This window comes from Erithacus rubecula (genome assembly GCF_903797595.1).
Source record: "Erithacus rubecula genome assembly, chromosome: 9".
In the NCBI taxonomy this organism is placed as follows: Eukaryota; Metazoa; Chordata; class Aves; order Passeriformes; family Muscicapidae; genus Erithacus; species Erithacus rubecula.
In genome coordinates, this window is record NC_136660.1 from 8,468,795 (window position 1) to 8,483,749 (window position 14,955).

At 39.1% G+C, this 14,955-nt stretch overlaps 1 protein-coding gene across 3 annotated transcripts in view; it reads right to left on the reverse strand.

The window, feature by feature from the left end:
- The window catches only part of WAPL (WAPL cohesin release factor), a 64,186-nt gene that overhangs the window by 23,774 nt on the left and 25,457 nt on the right, over positions 1 to 14,955 (reverse strand). For all 3 annotated transcript variants that reach the window (XM_079312338.1, XM_079312336.1, XM_079312337.1), the window contains exon 5: positions 2,900 to 2,995. In XM_079312338.1, coding sequence (XP_079168464.1) covers positions 2,900 to 2,995 — 96 coding nt within the window. The remainder of the gene's footprint in view (positions 1 to 2,899; positions 2,996 to 14,955) is intronic.

Below are 14,955 nucleotides of genomic sequence, written 5' to 3' on the forward strand. Positions count from 1 at the left end.
CTACCAAGATGTACCTAAGCTGTGTGACAATGTGTCTACTCCTTAAAAACAAAAAAAACCCCAAAACATTTCCAAGTATCAGGAAAGCTCCAGTAGAATTCTGAAACTAAAACCAGCAGAAGAATAAAATGCCCTTTATATCGGTTCCTTAAGCTTTAGGGTAAGTAAACCAAACCAATTCAGTGCTGACAGCCAGTTTTTGTTCCCCCTCTGCACTGGAGCTCCCAGGAATGCCCAGGCTGTTGGGCTGTGCAGCCCTCGGGCAGCGCCCGGCTCTGGATGCGAGCACAGCCCTGGGCCAGCCGTGCCTCAGCCCAGGCACGGCAGAGCTCTGTGCCAGCTGCCCTGCCAGAGCACACTGCACTCCTGCCCAGCCCTCCGCCTCACTCCACACTCTACCTGACCTGGAGGCAGAGACCACCAGGACACACAGCACAGCAAAGCCACACAGAGCAATGGGAGGCACAGAGAAGCCTCTCCAGCTAGAGCACACTCCTAGTACTCTCTTATTTGTGCTCTTAAATATTTTAGGAGCATATTACCATAGCACAAAATACAGCAAAACCTGTTCTACAGGGAGTAGAGAACTTGATGTTACATCTAGAATAACTACTGACAGGTTTCCAGACAACTCAGGCAAGTATTACAGGTTTCTCTTCAACTTCACCATATTAGTTTGAGGCTACTACAAGTTGAAGTGCAGCTTATCTTCAGATTACTTCTTTGGCACAAAATCTGATATGAAGACAAACTACAGCAAACATGGCATATGGAAAAAGGTCTCCAAATGCCAAATTTTAAATGTACAAGTGCCAATGCCAATGGGCATTTACTCACCCTCAATCTCTTAGTAAGATCATGTACTTAGCTTCCTTATATAGAAAAATTAGAATATTTTAGAAGTGTGACTGAAAAAAATAGAACTAATATGCAGACATAGAAGATGCATGGCCTGTTACTCCAGGGGATAGCTGGAAAGAAAGCCTTCTTGTGCACTGTCCACTGACAGACAAAATTAAAATAAAAGCCAAAAGAAGCTGCTATATATCTGAAGTATTCTTTATATTCCACCTCTATCACTGCTCCATTTCAGTATTCACCCACTTAAGCACCAGTGGCATAATGGTGATAAAACACCCTGAAAAACCAGTTTAAAGCACACACTGGAGGATTGATCTTATCAGTCTGTGAACACAGGAGAGCCACTGAAGGATCTCATCCAAGTCTTGGTTAATGCCTGCCCCTTCAAAGCAAACTCCAAGGGCACTTGGAGAGGCCCTAAGAGAGTACTTGGCATAAGCAGTTTGCATGCTGTGAATTTCTCACCATAAACCTGAGACAGATTTCCCTCAACCTTCAGGTGACAAATTTCTACAGAAATTAAAGAGGCAGGATCATATGTGCAGGAACTAACATTTGGATCAAGGCTCATTTACCTTGTAACTTTGAAGTATTACACACATGTAAATCAAGCTTAAAAACCGCATCTGAAGCAACTTCAGATGCACATCATAACATGAACTGCAGACACAAACTCCCTTCAGTGGTTTGTTCAGCCAAAGCTCTACCACATTCCTGAATTAATATTCTGATGGTTCCAGATACAAAGTGGAAGTCTGACAGAAAACAAAAGTGACTGACTGAATGAATGGAACAGACATTTCCCAAACTTAAAAAAGCCATATCAAAGTCTGTCTGAAAAGACTCTTACAAAATCTGCCCTTAAGTCAGCTATCATAGTACTTCACAAAAATTATAACTAAGAAATTCAGTAAGCAACAAAACCTTCACTTCAAAGGAACATAATTTAAATTGAGAAAGGTATTTAGGAAAAACCCAAGGCTGAAATTTCTGCTCTCTCCTCAGACTCTAGTGGAAATTGCTGCTTTTAAATCAGTTATCTGCATTTTCCAGGCAGTGCAGTTAACATCCAAAGAAGGCTGGTCAAAATACTGTGAGGAGGTAACCAAAAAAAACCACAAGTCAAAGAGGAAGAAGTATCAGAATACCACACACAGGGGTAGAACTAAAAAAAAAAAAAAGGAAAGAAACAAAAAATAAACTACAAACTGATGACAAAAAGCTGGAGACTTATCACTGCAAACATATCTACTTTCTGATTTTCTGTTCTCAGGCCACTACTATCAGCAAGGCACCAAATTAAATTATATTTATTGACAATGTACAATGCTCTTAGCACAATCTGTAGCAACTTGTACAAACATAAGCCAAAAACCCTAGATTCTCAAGAGCCTGAAAAAGTTAAAAAAAACAATTGTTTTGAGTCTCAAAAACACCAGACTTTTGGACAAACAACTTCAAGAACTGTTTTCACTTCTGGTCTGCTTTTTGGCATCCAAAGTGTTGGTATTAGCATTTCTGACTGTACAGAAAATGGGATTTATTTCATAGTATCTAAAGACTCAAGTCAGCAATTAGTACTAGTCCACTAGAAAGGAAAAATAAATGAAAAAGCTCTTCTCAAGTTCTTCCTTTTCCATTAGCAATTTGCTGACTTCTGTGTTCATTAGTAAGCTAATCCTGGGAGTTCTCTCAGAAAATGAAACAGAGTCCATTGGTAGAAAGCTTAACTTCAGGAGATTGGGGAACATAATTTGAAGCATTTTTTTGTAACTATATTGAAGCTATATGGAAGACCCTATTCTACAATATTTCAACAAAATTTTTTTTCTATCAAATTTCAATGTCTTACATCAGAAAGTGGACTTCATTCTGAATTACTGTGACATTACCAGATAGCAAAACTTGTGGGTTTTTTTGTTTTGTTTATTTTTTGCTTTTTTTTTTTTTTTTTTGTTTGTTTGTTTTTTTTAATAAAGATCACTGAATCTTGGAAGGAGATATAGTAAACTTGAGAAAAAACCAACAGTCTACTTACTGGGACACTGGGAGTTTTCAAAGCTGGTGGTGCTGGCAGAGCCTCTGATTCTGGCTGGTTCCAGTGTCTAGCATTATACACTGCTTTTGTGGGAGACTAAAAGACAAAAATAAAAGTTATTTCTTCAGTAAATTACCAGTACTCACTATACACTTCAAAAATTACTGTAGCAATACTGTAGCCGAACAAGGAAAACAAGCCTCATTTTCCCTGCTGAATTCCCAACAACACAAGTTCTCAATATCACATGTACTGGAAAAATCAGACTTTGAAGCAACTGATGGTTTTAAAGACATACAGACCCACTCAAATGGCAAAAGACATGATATGTATGTATTTAAAGAATTTTTCAGTTGTCCCATCTCTTAAATTTATTCAAAGGCAAAAGGTTTGCAATCTTTCTATAGACACAAACTGACAGCTCGGGGGGAAAAAAACATGTTAGCAAACACCATGTCAGTAGAAATATGACTGGTTTAGAATCAAAATGCAGAACTCATATAGACTTTGATGCTAGGAGGAATAAAAACACTCAAACAAAATGCCTTAATCCATATTAATAAATTAAGAAGTCTTTTTTATAGTCTTGCTCAAAAATGTGTCAAGGCAAATCAAAACGCATCAAAATTTACTGTCCTTGAATTTTTGGGAAACAGAACATACTCCTTAGAGGAAGCAAAGACAGAATTCTATTTCTAGCATTCCACATTTACCAAGCTACTTGCATAATATTGTTTCTAGACTAATACAGCATTTCAATTTTCACAATTTCCCACCGTGCCATGCATCAAGTAAACTCTGTCAGTATCTGCTTTTATACAGCACATTTGAAATATGAATAAATAATTTCAAATACATTATATTTTGAGAGAATGTTTATCAATTATTTAACCCAAATACAGCTCAAGCCCACAGAGAGGCTACATGTGGCAAGCTTTAGGACCAGCCAGGGCAACAAGGTTCTGCCATGTCAGAAGCTAAAGAGCCAATTCTCTAAGCCAAGTGTTTCTGTATTATTGCAGAGTAAAACTCTGTGCTGCATCCTTCTGTTCTTCACAAGGGAAAGCCCAACTGAATAAAATTTCAAGGAATATTCGCAGAATGAAAGCCTCAGCTAAGAGTTTTCAGAACCCAAAGCACTAAACCATTCCAGTCTCCAGACAAGACAAAAGCCTCTTTCCCCCCTAGAGTGTGCTTTGATGTGATCAAGAGAAACTTGGATTGTTAAATTATGTTCCTAAAGCAGTGCTCATGTACCATCCATCAACATGTATACAGTAGTTATTATCACTTCATCAGTTTTGCAATGAAGCTCTTTTAACAATATTTGTTCAGATCAAGAAGTTTTCCTGAGGAACCAGTTTCATGATCAGGATATTGCAGTTATAAGAAGACATCAGGGTCCACAAATAGAAGAAAGTATCATATGGATCCCTATTTGAAAAAAGGTAAGAAAATGGTTCAGATGTTAACTCTCTTCTTTCCTATACCTTTCTGAGCAGAAAATACTTACCTGGATTCTGACTTAGGGTCTGCAATGAACAAAGGAAGGACAATTTACAAGCAAATCTTTTTTTTTTTTTTTTTTAATTAAGAAAGATACAATTTCCTAGATATCTGCAATGGAAAAGAACCACTGAGTGCTTCTGTTTCTTGAATTGCTCACACTTCATCTCAGTGCATATTTAAGATTAGGAAGAGAAGATACAAGTTTCTGAGTGCACTATCCTGGTATATAGATCATTCAAGGAAGTAACACACTCTGTCAAGTAACCTGCACGGTACAGCATTTTATAGAACCAGATCAGTTTGGGGTGAAATTCCCTGCCTGTGCCCCACCTGTGCAATCCTTTTCCTTCAGGCTTTGTGCTTCACCAGGAGCCAAACACAGCCCCTGGCAGGCACAGGGGCAGCAGAGGCAGGCTGGGTTTGAGTCTGTCCAGTGAGGCAGCACCTGGGCCACTCCCTTGCTGACCACACCATGGAAGCACCTGCAGTGTCCTTGGCTATTCCAAATCCATCACCTCTGCCGTGCACACACACAGGGCAAGGAAGCCCAGCCCACAGGAAGCACATTCAGTGCTGGGGAGGGAGTTCCAACAAAGCACACCAACAGCTGTGCCAGTGCAACCAAAAAGGCTGCACAGCATTACTGTGTTCCCCTCAGCAGAGAGCAACAGCTGATGCGTAGGAAAGAGTTCAACAGGGCAAAAAGATAAAAGCAAATTCCTTCTAAATACTCAGGGCTCACTGGCTTCCAAAGATGGCATGCTTTTTGTTTAACAGTCAAAAATGGGCCTTTCTTCCCTGATTTCCCTTAATCCCTTACTAAATCAAAAGCCAGAGCATCCCAAAGTGTTTTGTGACATGGCATTTTACAACTTAACCATTACTAGTGCAATCGAGAATAAAGGTTACATTTTACATAAGAAAACAAGTAATGCCACCAATAAATGCCTGCTCTGAGAAACGAGGACATCTGCATTTAATAGCACTCTTGTAACAGAGCCTGAAGTGTAGCTGGAAGTAGTAATCCTTAAAATCCCAAATACCTATGGAAGGTTAGTTTTAGCACCATTCCTAGTAGTATCTTCTAGTTCAAATCCAAAAAGATCTAAACAAGTGATTGGCCTATGATTCCATACCTTCCCAGCAGTATTTCCTTAGACACCTTACCACTTGCTATCTGGTCAGTCTCACACTGGCTGCACACACAGCTGGTCCACTAAAACACATCTGCAAAAATCCAACATCACTTTCCGAAGAAATATGTTCTAATCAGTTCTAACACATGAATACAGAGACTTTGGAGCCTCTCTTACAATTCCTGTGGACTTCAATACAGCAAACACATCCCTCCTTTGCAACCACCTCTTAAAGCAACCTTCCCATTTTCCCGTGGAGCAGCACAGAGTCAGGATGAATTTCCAGAAGAAGTATGAAGAAACTGTGCCAATACCGACCAACCAGTGAGCACTGTGTGGACTTGCTTTGGATTACTGTGTGATAGAACTGAAGCCAGGAAAAGTATCAAAGATTAGATGAATGCTAGTGAAGAAAGACTTTTCAGAAGGGCTTGATCACAAGCTAAGAGGTTGGTTTGGTTGGTTTAGGGGTGTTTAAGGCAACTCAAATGCTTGGGATAACAAGCCTCCCTGAACAAGCAAAGAAATTCTCTTGAAGACAAGAAAACCTTGCAACTCTTCAAATAGGGCAGACTTTTCTTTAATAATTCCTTCTCTCAAGACTAACTTGGAATAGATGGAAGTATATCATTCCCTTGAATTCTGTGTTCTTAAGGCAAATAAGTTCTGCAATATTAATCAGCTGTAAGAGCTTCTGCTGAATAGCAGAGAAGTTTCCTTTTCCATACATCTAGAAGTGACAGCTGTTTACACAGAAATACATGTCTGAAAGAATGCAAATATTCCAGGGTGGGTATAAGGCATATGGTACTGTGGGACTCAGCATGTGGTTCTGGGAGGGTGACTGCAGATACAAAACCAGAACTAATGTCAGGGATTTTACAAAATGCACAGAGCTGTCTCTTTTATAAGATCATCTCCAAATGGCATGAACTATGGGTCATGCTTTACTTCCCATCCCTAAAAGCCTCAAATCTGAAATTTTCAAGAGCTGGCACTCTGCACATACTGAGGCAGTACTGCCCACCATTCACAGATGTAAGAACAGCAGAAAATAAGAGTCAGGGACATGAGTCACACAGAAAATACTAACAAAACAAGAAAGAACATCTATTGGGAGGCAAGAATGCTTTCCAAGATAGAAGACAATGGCAAAAGAAATCTGTTAAAAATGTTCTGGAGTTATCCTGATAAATGAATCATTTATACCTGAAATGCATTCAGCAATACCATATGCCAGATGCTTATGAAAACAAGTTCCAAAAAAACCCCAATAAACAAAATATGAGTTACCATTCTGTATTCATCATCATTAAGAGTACTATTCTGTCCTGTATGTCTCACTTTGAACAGGAGAAAGATAACAAGCAAGTTATGCAGCACAGAAATATTCACAGTGGACTGTTTCTTTTGAAAAAGGAAAGGAACAAACATCACTCAGAGCAATGAAAAAGAAATCACACTTCAAAACAGGGAGTATCAATTCAGCATAGGCTGAGCCACATTATAGAACAGAAACAGAAGTTAATTTGGACTCCAGATAAGACAGCAGTTTTCAACAGCAGTTTAAAATCAGCACCAAGTATTTTTTGCAGCATTCAAAATATGAGCTGCATCTCTGTTATTTGGATCAAAGTAGCAGATTAGTGCAAATCAACCACTGCATGGATCACTTAATTGTGAGGTGCTACTCCATTTAAACACAAAACACATTATGCACACACTTAGCCAGACAATTAGAAGCTGTTAGTCAGACAAGCTTTGAGTATCAGACAACACAACGAGCAGGGGAAGAAAATGTCACTGAAGATTTTCTTGCATCAAATTTCTAAAGAACTGCAAAATACTTTTTCTTTCTTAAAGCTCAAAAGGAGGTCCACAGGGCATATCAAGATGATAGGTCTAACATCCAAGTGAAACATGAAAACAGAACTTAAGAAACAGGACAAACTGATAAATGAGATTGATTATCAGAAACAGCCAATGACGTTCTGTATGCTGTTTATGCTGAGTGTAAAGGTCAGCTCATAAGCAGAAGCCATATGGTTATGGTCACTAATTTGGCCTGAAACCTTTATTAAATCTAATTAAAAGGGACAGGGTACAATAGTTGAGACATATCACCACAATATTGGAAACATAATGCTTTGCTCACGAGAAGAGAAAAACCTGCACTTCAAGGAACACCCTGGCATAAGCACTTCCCAGCACAATTCTCACAAAAATTTCCTGCTCTCTTAGTTGCAAAAGGCAGAGGAAAGCAGGCAAACACGGACACATTCTCCCTCCCCTCCTTCTGTTAATCCTAATCTACCCAAAGTGTATCAATCTACTAACAGCAAAGCCTTACAAAATCCTAACTGCAATGAAATTCCAGAGGTTGTATGGCTGGGGTGTGCATACACCCACAGAAACATTTCCATTTGGGTCAGTAAGAAACAGTGTTCAAATAAATCTCCCAGATATTCTCAGTCACAGCTCTGGGGTCTGCATCACTGAGTCTGAGGATGCTGACCTGACCACTTCCCAATTTAACCAAACTTCAGCAGGTCAAAATAAAGCTAATTCCAAGAAAAAACTTTGAAATATGTCTGACAAGGACACTGGCCCTCAACACCACCAACTTCCCACTCAGGACATCCTCACGTCTCATGGCACAGTTATCGAATGCCCATCAAGTCACAGATGGAATTGAGTGAAGCAGCCATGCTCATACAGTCCATAGGAGCTGTGAAGACAATTTTGCATATTCATCTGCATATGAATTAAGCTCCCACTGACAAATGAAACTGGTATACTTTTATCCCTTTGAGCCCTTTTTCCCATTTTAGGACTTCCTACAGGACTGAGACCTTGTGCAATGTAACATTTATCCTACACAGCTACCCAGCATTGCCAAATTACTAAAACATTAAGTTAATTACTGGAACTACAGAACTGGTGTGTGTGTGTGTGTTTTTTTTTCAGGGAATGTGAGGATGAGAGATAGAATCTAGTTTCAAAAATACTTTAGTCAATCCTTGCTTCTTGCCATAGAGCTAATACAAGTAGGAACTGGAAGTATAAAATGCCATTTTTTCAACATTAAACATTTTTCATTTAGCTTGATTTTTCTACTCCCTGAAAAGCCTAGTATGCACAGGGGGAGAAGGATTTCCATGCTTATTTTTCATTTGTTCCTCTTGCCTCTATGAGGACATAGCCTGTTACATTCACTTTGCATCTCTACTCTCCTCAGACAATGCTGCCAACATCTCTGTTGACCCAACCAACAGGCATTTCCAAGAATGCTGCTACCACAGCTCTACCCAACAGCTTCATATGAAGGACACTTGAGGAAGGAGTTTTACCAGATGCAATGATCTCAGCTTGGCATCTTCCAGAACACCCTCTTCACCACAGTTTAACATGAAGGAACAAGAAGAAAATAATTTTGATCAGCATTAAATGATTATCTTAAAGTAAGGAGACCAAATAGTGGCATTTGCTTTCACTCCAAGATGGCTTTGAGATGCTAAATCCCAACTCAATTCAGTAAAATTACAGCAGCTACCACACTCTTCAATTTAGGTGACTAATCTAAAAACCTGCCAGTCCTGACTAGTGTTCTGCCTACTAGCTTACACATTAAGAATTGGTATTGGTCTATTCACATGAATAATAACTTTAGAAGTCCCTAAATGGTAAGCACTTGGAAGCACTTGGATTAAATAAAGATGGTTATAGAAGAAATTGGTTTTGCACATGTTAGGTGATATAATAGTGTCAATATGAGGCTTTGGTTTCTAACAATCAGCTATTGAACAGATTTATTCTCACCTTTTATCATATTTTATCTTTTTTTAAAAAGTATTTTATTCCAGCAATATCAAAATATACAAGTTAATTATAACTGGCTGGCACTTATAACAGCTCATCTCTTGTTTATCATTCAAACAAAACATATTTGGACAAAAAACTCCCCATAAAAAGCAGCTCAGGACTGGGCAGCCAATCTGCGAGAAGCACCAACCAGCAAATGAAAGGAATGCACTGTGGAAGCAGCAGGAGACAGCCACAGTTATCAGCTCTGCCCTGTGTTTGTCAGACTGCTGACAGACAGATGGGGCTTAGTGCTCAACTGAGAGGTCAAAAAATATTTCAATTGCTCAAATTCAGCTTGACTCCTCCACTGAGTAAAAACAGATTATGCCAACAATCTTTCCTCTCAAAACCAAGCAATTTTGACTCTAAATTAGGATGCAAAGAGCAGCTCAATGTGCATAGTTATCTGCAGTTTATTATCACTGAAAAAAAAAGCTTTATTACAAGTGTTCATCCTTAAAGTAGGACACATATTACCTAAAGGTTATGCAAGATGAGGACAAGCAGTCCTTTTTAAAATAAGCCCTGGCCAGCCTACTCTGGTCCTACCATTAAATGTATAGAAAGGGCTGATAACAAAACTTTTGAATTATGATTCCTCTGCTGCTTTTTCAGGACTATTTACTTGAAATAAGTTGTGCACTTAAGATAGACTAATGTTCACATACTCTTAAACTTAAAGCAGAAAGAAAACTCTTTAAAAACCTGATTTGGGGAAACGCTGATTTGTTTGCAGGCCAGCAAAAAGAAACGTTACTCGCAGGATGACTTCGATAAAGATCTACTGCAAAGTGTAACACAAGCAAAGTGGAAAACTACAGACCACAGTGCAGCCTAGTTTCTGTCCCCTCCCACGCACACGTCATTGTCACATTAGCCCTGAGATTACTCAGCCAGCCCAGAGCAGGCACGGGTTCGTACTTCTCCAATTTCAAAATACTTTCAAAGACAAGGTATAAGCTTTTCACATTGAACTTCTAGTTTACTAAGAACCAGCATTTCTTTCAAACTGGTATTTATAGCTCTTTCCAGTGATAATGGAGAAAGCTTCCATCAAACTGTAAAGAGCTCTTATATCCTTAAAACATGTATTATGACAAATGCTATTAGAAACAAAGGCTCACAAGCAAGGGTTTTTTTCCAGATATTGACAGTTTCTGACCTTATAAAAGGAGTATGTCATTTTCCATGATGAAATTGACCTCCTCATGGAAAAAAAGCCTGCCTATAGGACAAAATAGATGCATTTAAATAATGAACTAAGGACTAGTTGCAGATCAGACTGAAACCACACAGAAGAAAAAAAGCCAACTTATTCCTGGTTCAGCACTTGGTAATTGGAAATAAGTGCTCTTCACACAACATTGAGTTAACATGCCTTTCCAACTTACCAGTCCAAAGACCGCACTTGGAAACTTTGCACACATTTCTGTACTTTGTTGCATAGAGAAGTTATTCTTAAACTTGACTAAAACATGTAAAGCAATAGTTACAGGGTTATGACAGGATCAAGTTTTCTCTTGGATACAAAGTTCAGCAGCAGTCTGTGGGCTCAGCCATGTCTGAATTCAGCAATGCTTTCATTCACATATTGGACACCACTGTCATGACTAACCCTACTACTGTCACTTGATCAAAGTGCTGCACATAATCCTGCTAACGCTGCTGTGTTTAGTGAGCATTTCTCAGTTGCAATGTTGACTTAACCAGGTTAAGATGACTTAATCTCTCTTCTTGGGTCCCCTCAACTGAGTAGATACAATAGTTTAGAGTTTCCCAGTGAACTGGACTAAGATTAATGTTAAATGTTTCCCTTTCAGTGAGTTATTGTTATAGCAATACACAAGGTTGGGAAACTGAAGGCACAAGGAAACAGAAGGGAGCTGGTTGAGAGGAAAAACACAAACAGCATAAGCATGTGCTTCTGTTAGTATTTTTTGCCTGTTTCAGATAAAACCAGTCCTTACAGTAGATGGGGCATTGCTGGGTTTGGGACTGGGTTTGTTAGGTTATTGTTTTTTGCTGCATAATCCAACATCACAGCTTTTCCTGGCAAATGCAGCTCACACTAGTGGAGGAACTTTCAAGCAATGCTACTTTAGTGTATTAAAGTGTACTAAATTGTGACAGTACTTTAAAAGTAGTTACCAAAATGTTCCCAGGCACAGCAAGCAGTGAAAGCCAAATGCCATGCCACACAGTAAAGCAAGGGGGCCTCACTGCAGGCAGACACCCGTCAATTAACAGCTAAAATGCACTAACAGTTATCAGTTTGATCTAGCACATCCCAGTCAAATCTGTCACTACCTCAAACCCATTCAGCCTCATGTCAGCTGCCAAAAAGGACTGCTGTGATTTAACCCCAGCTGGCAACTGAGGCCCACCCAGCTCCTTGCTTACTCACCCCCAGTGGGATGGGGGAGAATCCAAAGGGTGGAAGTGAGAAAACACAAAGAGATAAAGGCATGAGTTACAGAGGGAAAGCAAAAGCCATGAATGCAAGCAAACAGAAGAAGGAATTCATTCACCACTTCATATGGGTATGCAGTTGTTCCAGGAAACCAAGGCTCCATCTGGTGTAACAGCTACTTGGGAAGACAAAGGCCATCACTCCAAAGGTGTGTCCCCCCCCCTTCTTTCCTCTCCAGATTTTTACATTACTGAGCACAATGCCATATGGTATGGAATATCCCTTAGGTCATTGTAAACCAGCTGTCCCCTCCAAACCTCTCTGCACACCCCCAGTCTCCTGGCTGGAAGGGTGGGATAAGGTGCAGAAAAGGCCTTGGTTCTTTTGTGTAAGTGCTGCTCAGCAATAACAAAAAACATCCTAGCACTACCAATAGTGTTCTCAGCACAAACCCAGAACAGCCCATAAGAGCTCCTCTAAAGAAAATTAACTCTATTCCAGCCAAAACCAGCACACACAGGAAGCTCTGTGGTCCAGTATTTGAATGGGCCAAAGGAAACACTACGAATATCAAGTTAGTGGCAAAGAGATTTTTCCAGCTTTTCCTGTACAAACCAACGTGTGCACAACAAGAGGGGAAAAAAAAAGCCCACTGATGTATCCCCATTGACCAATTATACATTGTCACAAGCCAGGCAGGTTTTCCATTGCTAAGATTTCAACAAGTGAATTTAAAGACATTTCTCCAAGCGTAGCAATGTAAGAGTAAGAAAAAAATTTAAGCTAGCTTCAAGTAATTTAAAAACAGTAAATATTCATGCAAAAGTGAAAATTTAATTGAAATACACCCATTTTAACTGGAGTCAGAAGTCATTAAGCAATGAATTAGCCTTCAGGCTTGTTTCCAGTTTGATCAGTAGTCCATGAATCACCAATGTAGACTGACTATACAGTAAGCACTTTCTTTCTCATCTTACCAATCATAAAAAACACATTAGAAACTCCCAAGAAAAAGGCAGTATTTTATAGGTGCTAAAATTGCATTCTATAGTAGCATGGAAGCTTTATGAAATATACTCAGTGCAAAAGATACCAGCATGTAAGAAACTAATTCCAAGAGACTTGTTTCTAAAATTCACCTCCTCTAAGGCATAGGAAAAAAAACTCCTGATAAAGTCCTCATCTAATTGAAATTTCACGCTACTTTGAGAAAATGTTAAGACTGAGTGTGCTTCCAGTTGTGCCAACTTAGGAGTCAGTGCTTTTTTTCTGTTATATCTCCTCTGTCTCCTTCATGCAGCTCCCTAAGTCTTCCCACATGCCTCAGCAGCCCTGAAGAGCAGTAACAGAAAGATGAGAGTTTCTGCTCCCCTCCCAGGCTCCTCAAGCTGAAAGGTTCCCATAGCTTTCAAGTATGATTTGCAACTCTATCTAAATCCTTACCTTGAAATATTCAAAGGTAATCAGTATTCACTATGTCTAGGTTGGCTTCCTATGGCCACAGGCAGAACTAGCATCAGCACAGAGCTGCAGATCATTCATTATATTTTTTGAGTTTAAGAGCAGAGGGGCTATTCCAGAAAATATGCTGTTCAGAGGATTTGGTGGCCCCTAATGATACACTAGACAACACAAACACTGAAGTGACATAAAACACTAAATAAAATAATTAATTTTTAGGCCTGATGGATCAAAAGGTTATGTTTAGGGATCGATTAGTCCTCCTCATCTTACAGTTTAATCTGGCTTTTTCCAGGTTCCTATTTAGAGACACATTTTGCACAAGAACCACAGGAAACTGTTCCAGAGTATTCCTGTAAAAACTGTTTCTCTTCATTTGCTGACTCTAGCTAAAATCTGTTGTAAAAGCTGCAGGAGTAAGAAATCTAATGAAACCATTTTTATACATCCTATTTTCAAATCTTCAGTCTCAGTAGATTTGGACCATAGCAACAAAAAATTTCTTTTTTTTTTTGAGTTTGCCTGCTGATGGAGAAGTAGTTTCACCTGTAGAAGGGGAACTAAGCTCAAAGGGGCCAGCAGGTGGGCGTATCCAGGGTTCCCACACCGACATGCTACAGCATGAGTTACCCAACCAGTTGAATTACAATTGTAAACAGTTGCAAACAAACTTCTGCAGATGTTACTCATGTATGCTTCACACCCATAATTTGCAACTCAAGTAATGCCAATATTTATGTACTGTAAGTACTTAATTATGCAGCTATGGAATGTAACACTCCTCCTATAACTCAGGCTCAGGATAAAGAGGTTTAATTCACTTAAAAGCACAGCTCTGGTTGAGACTTTACTCACCTACTGTAATGTCTGTGGCTACAGCAACCAGGCAGTGATTTCAGTCCTTACAGTAAAAGCAGTGTTTAGAAACACTGTTATTCACTAAGTCAACAAAGTCAGTAATATTTTATTGTGCATACACTCAAGGTTTCAAGAACTGGACTTCAGCATTAGGAGACAATGGTCAAGTTTTCAAAATTACAACAGTAAGAGAGAGATATGCTGAATACAGACTGGAAAAAATACTTGAGCTTTCTGGATCTGCTGAAATTTAATGACAGCACCTGCTGCTTCCTGAGTAACAGAGCTCTTTTCTTGGCAGCTCAGTCTAATGCAGTGTCACAGCTCTGGACATCACCAACTAACACAAAATATTTACCACTGTATCTGCTAGCTCCTACAAGAAAAAACAAACAGTGCTGAGACAGTGAAGAAATTTCAGAGATTTTTTTTAAAAGATCATTTAGCTATTATCATCAGATTAATACTTTTAGTTCTCTTTTTTTTTTTCCCTCCAGAATGAAAATTCCCTTAAGATACAACTAAGATTAAGAGTCTATATATTTTAAGAAGATAATTACAGCATCTCTAATTACCATCAGAACAAGCTTTACAAGCTTTTTTAGTAACTCCATGTAACAGCCATATGATTAGAGAACATTAAAGTTTAAAATCTGAATCTCAATTACAGCAACATCTACTTCTAGGTCCATCATATCACTACAGGGTCAAAACAGCTGTTTCATTCTCAACTCTCCCACTTGAATTAAGTTTCTCCCCAGGTGAGAATTTTCTAGAATTGAAACCATTCTCCCTTATATAGTATAATATTGCTGTAA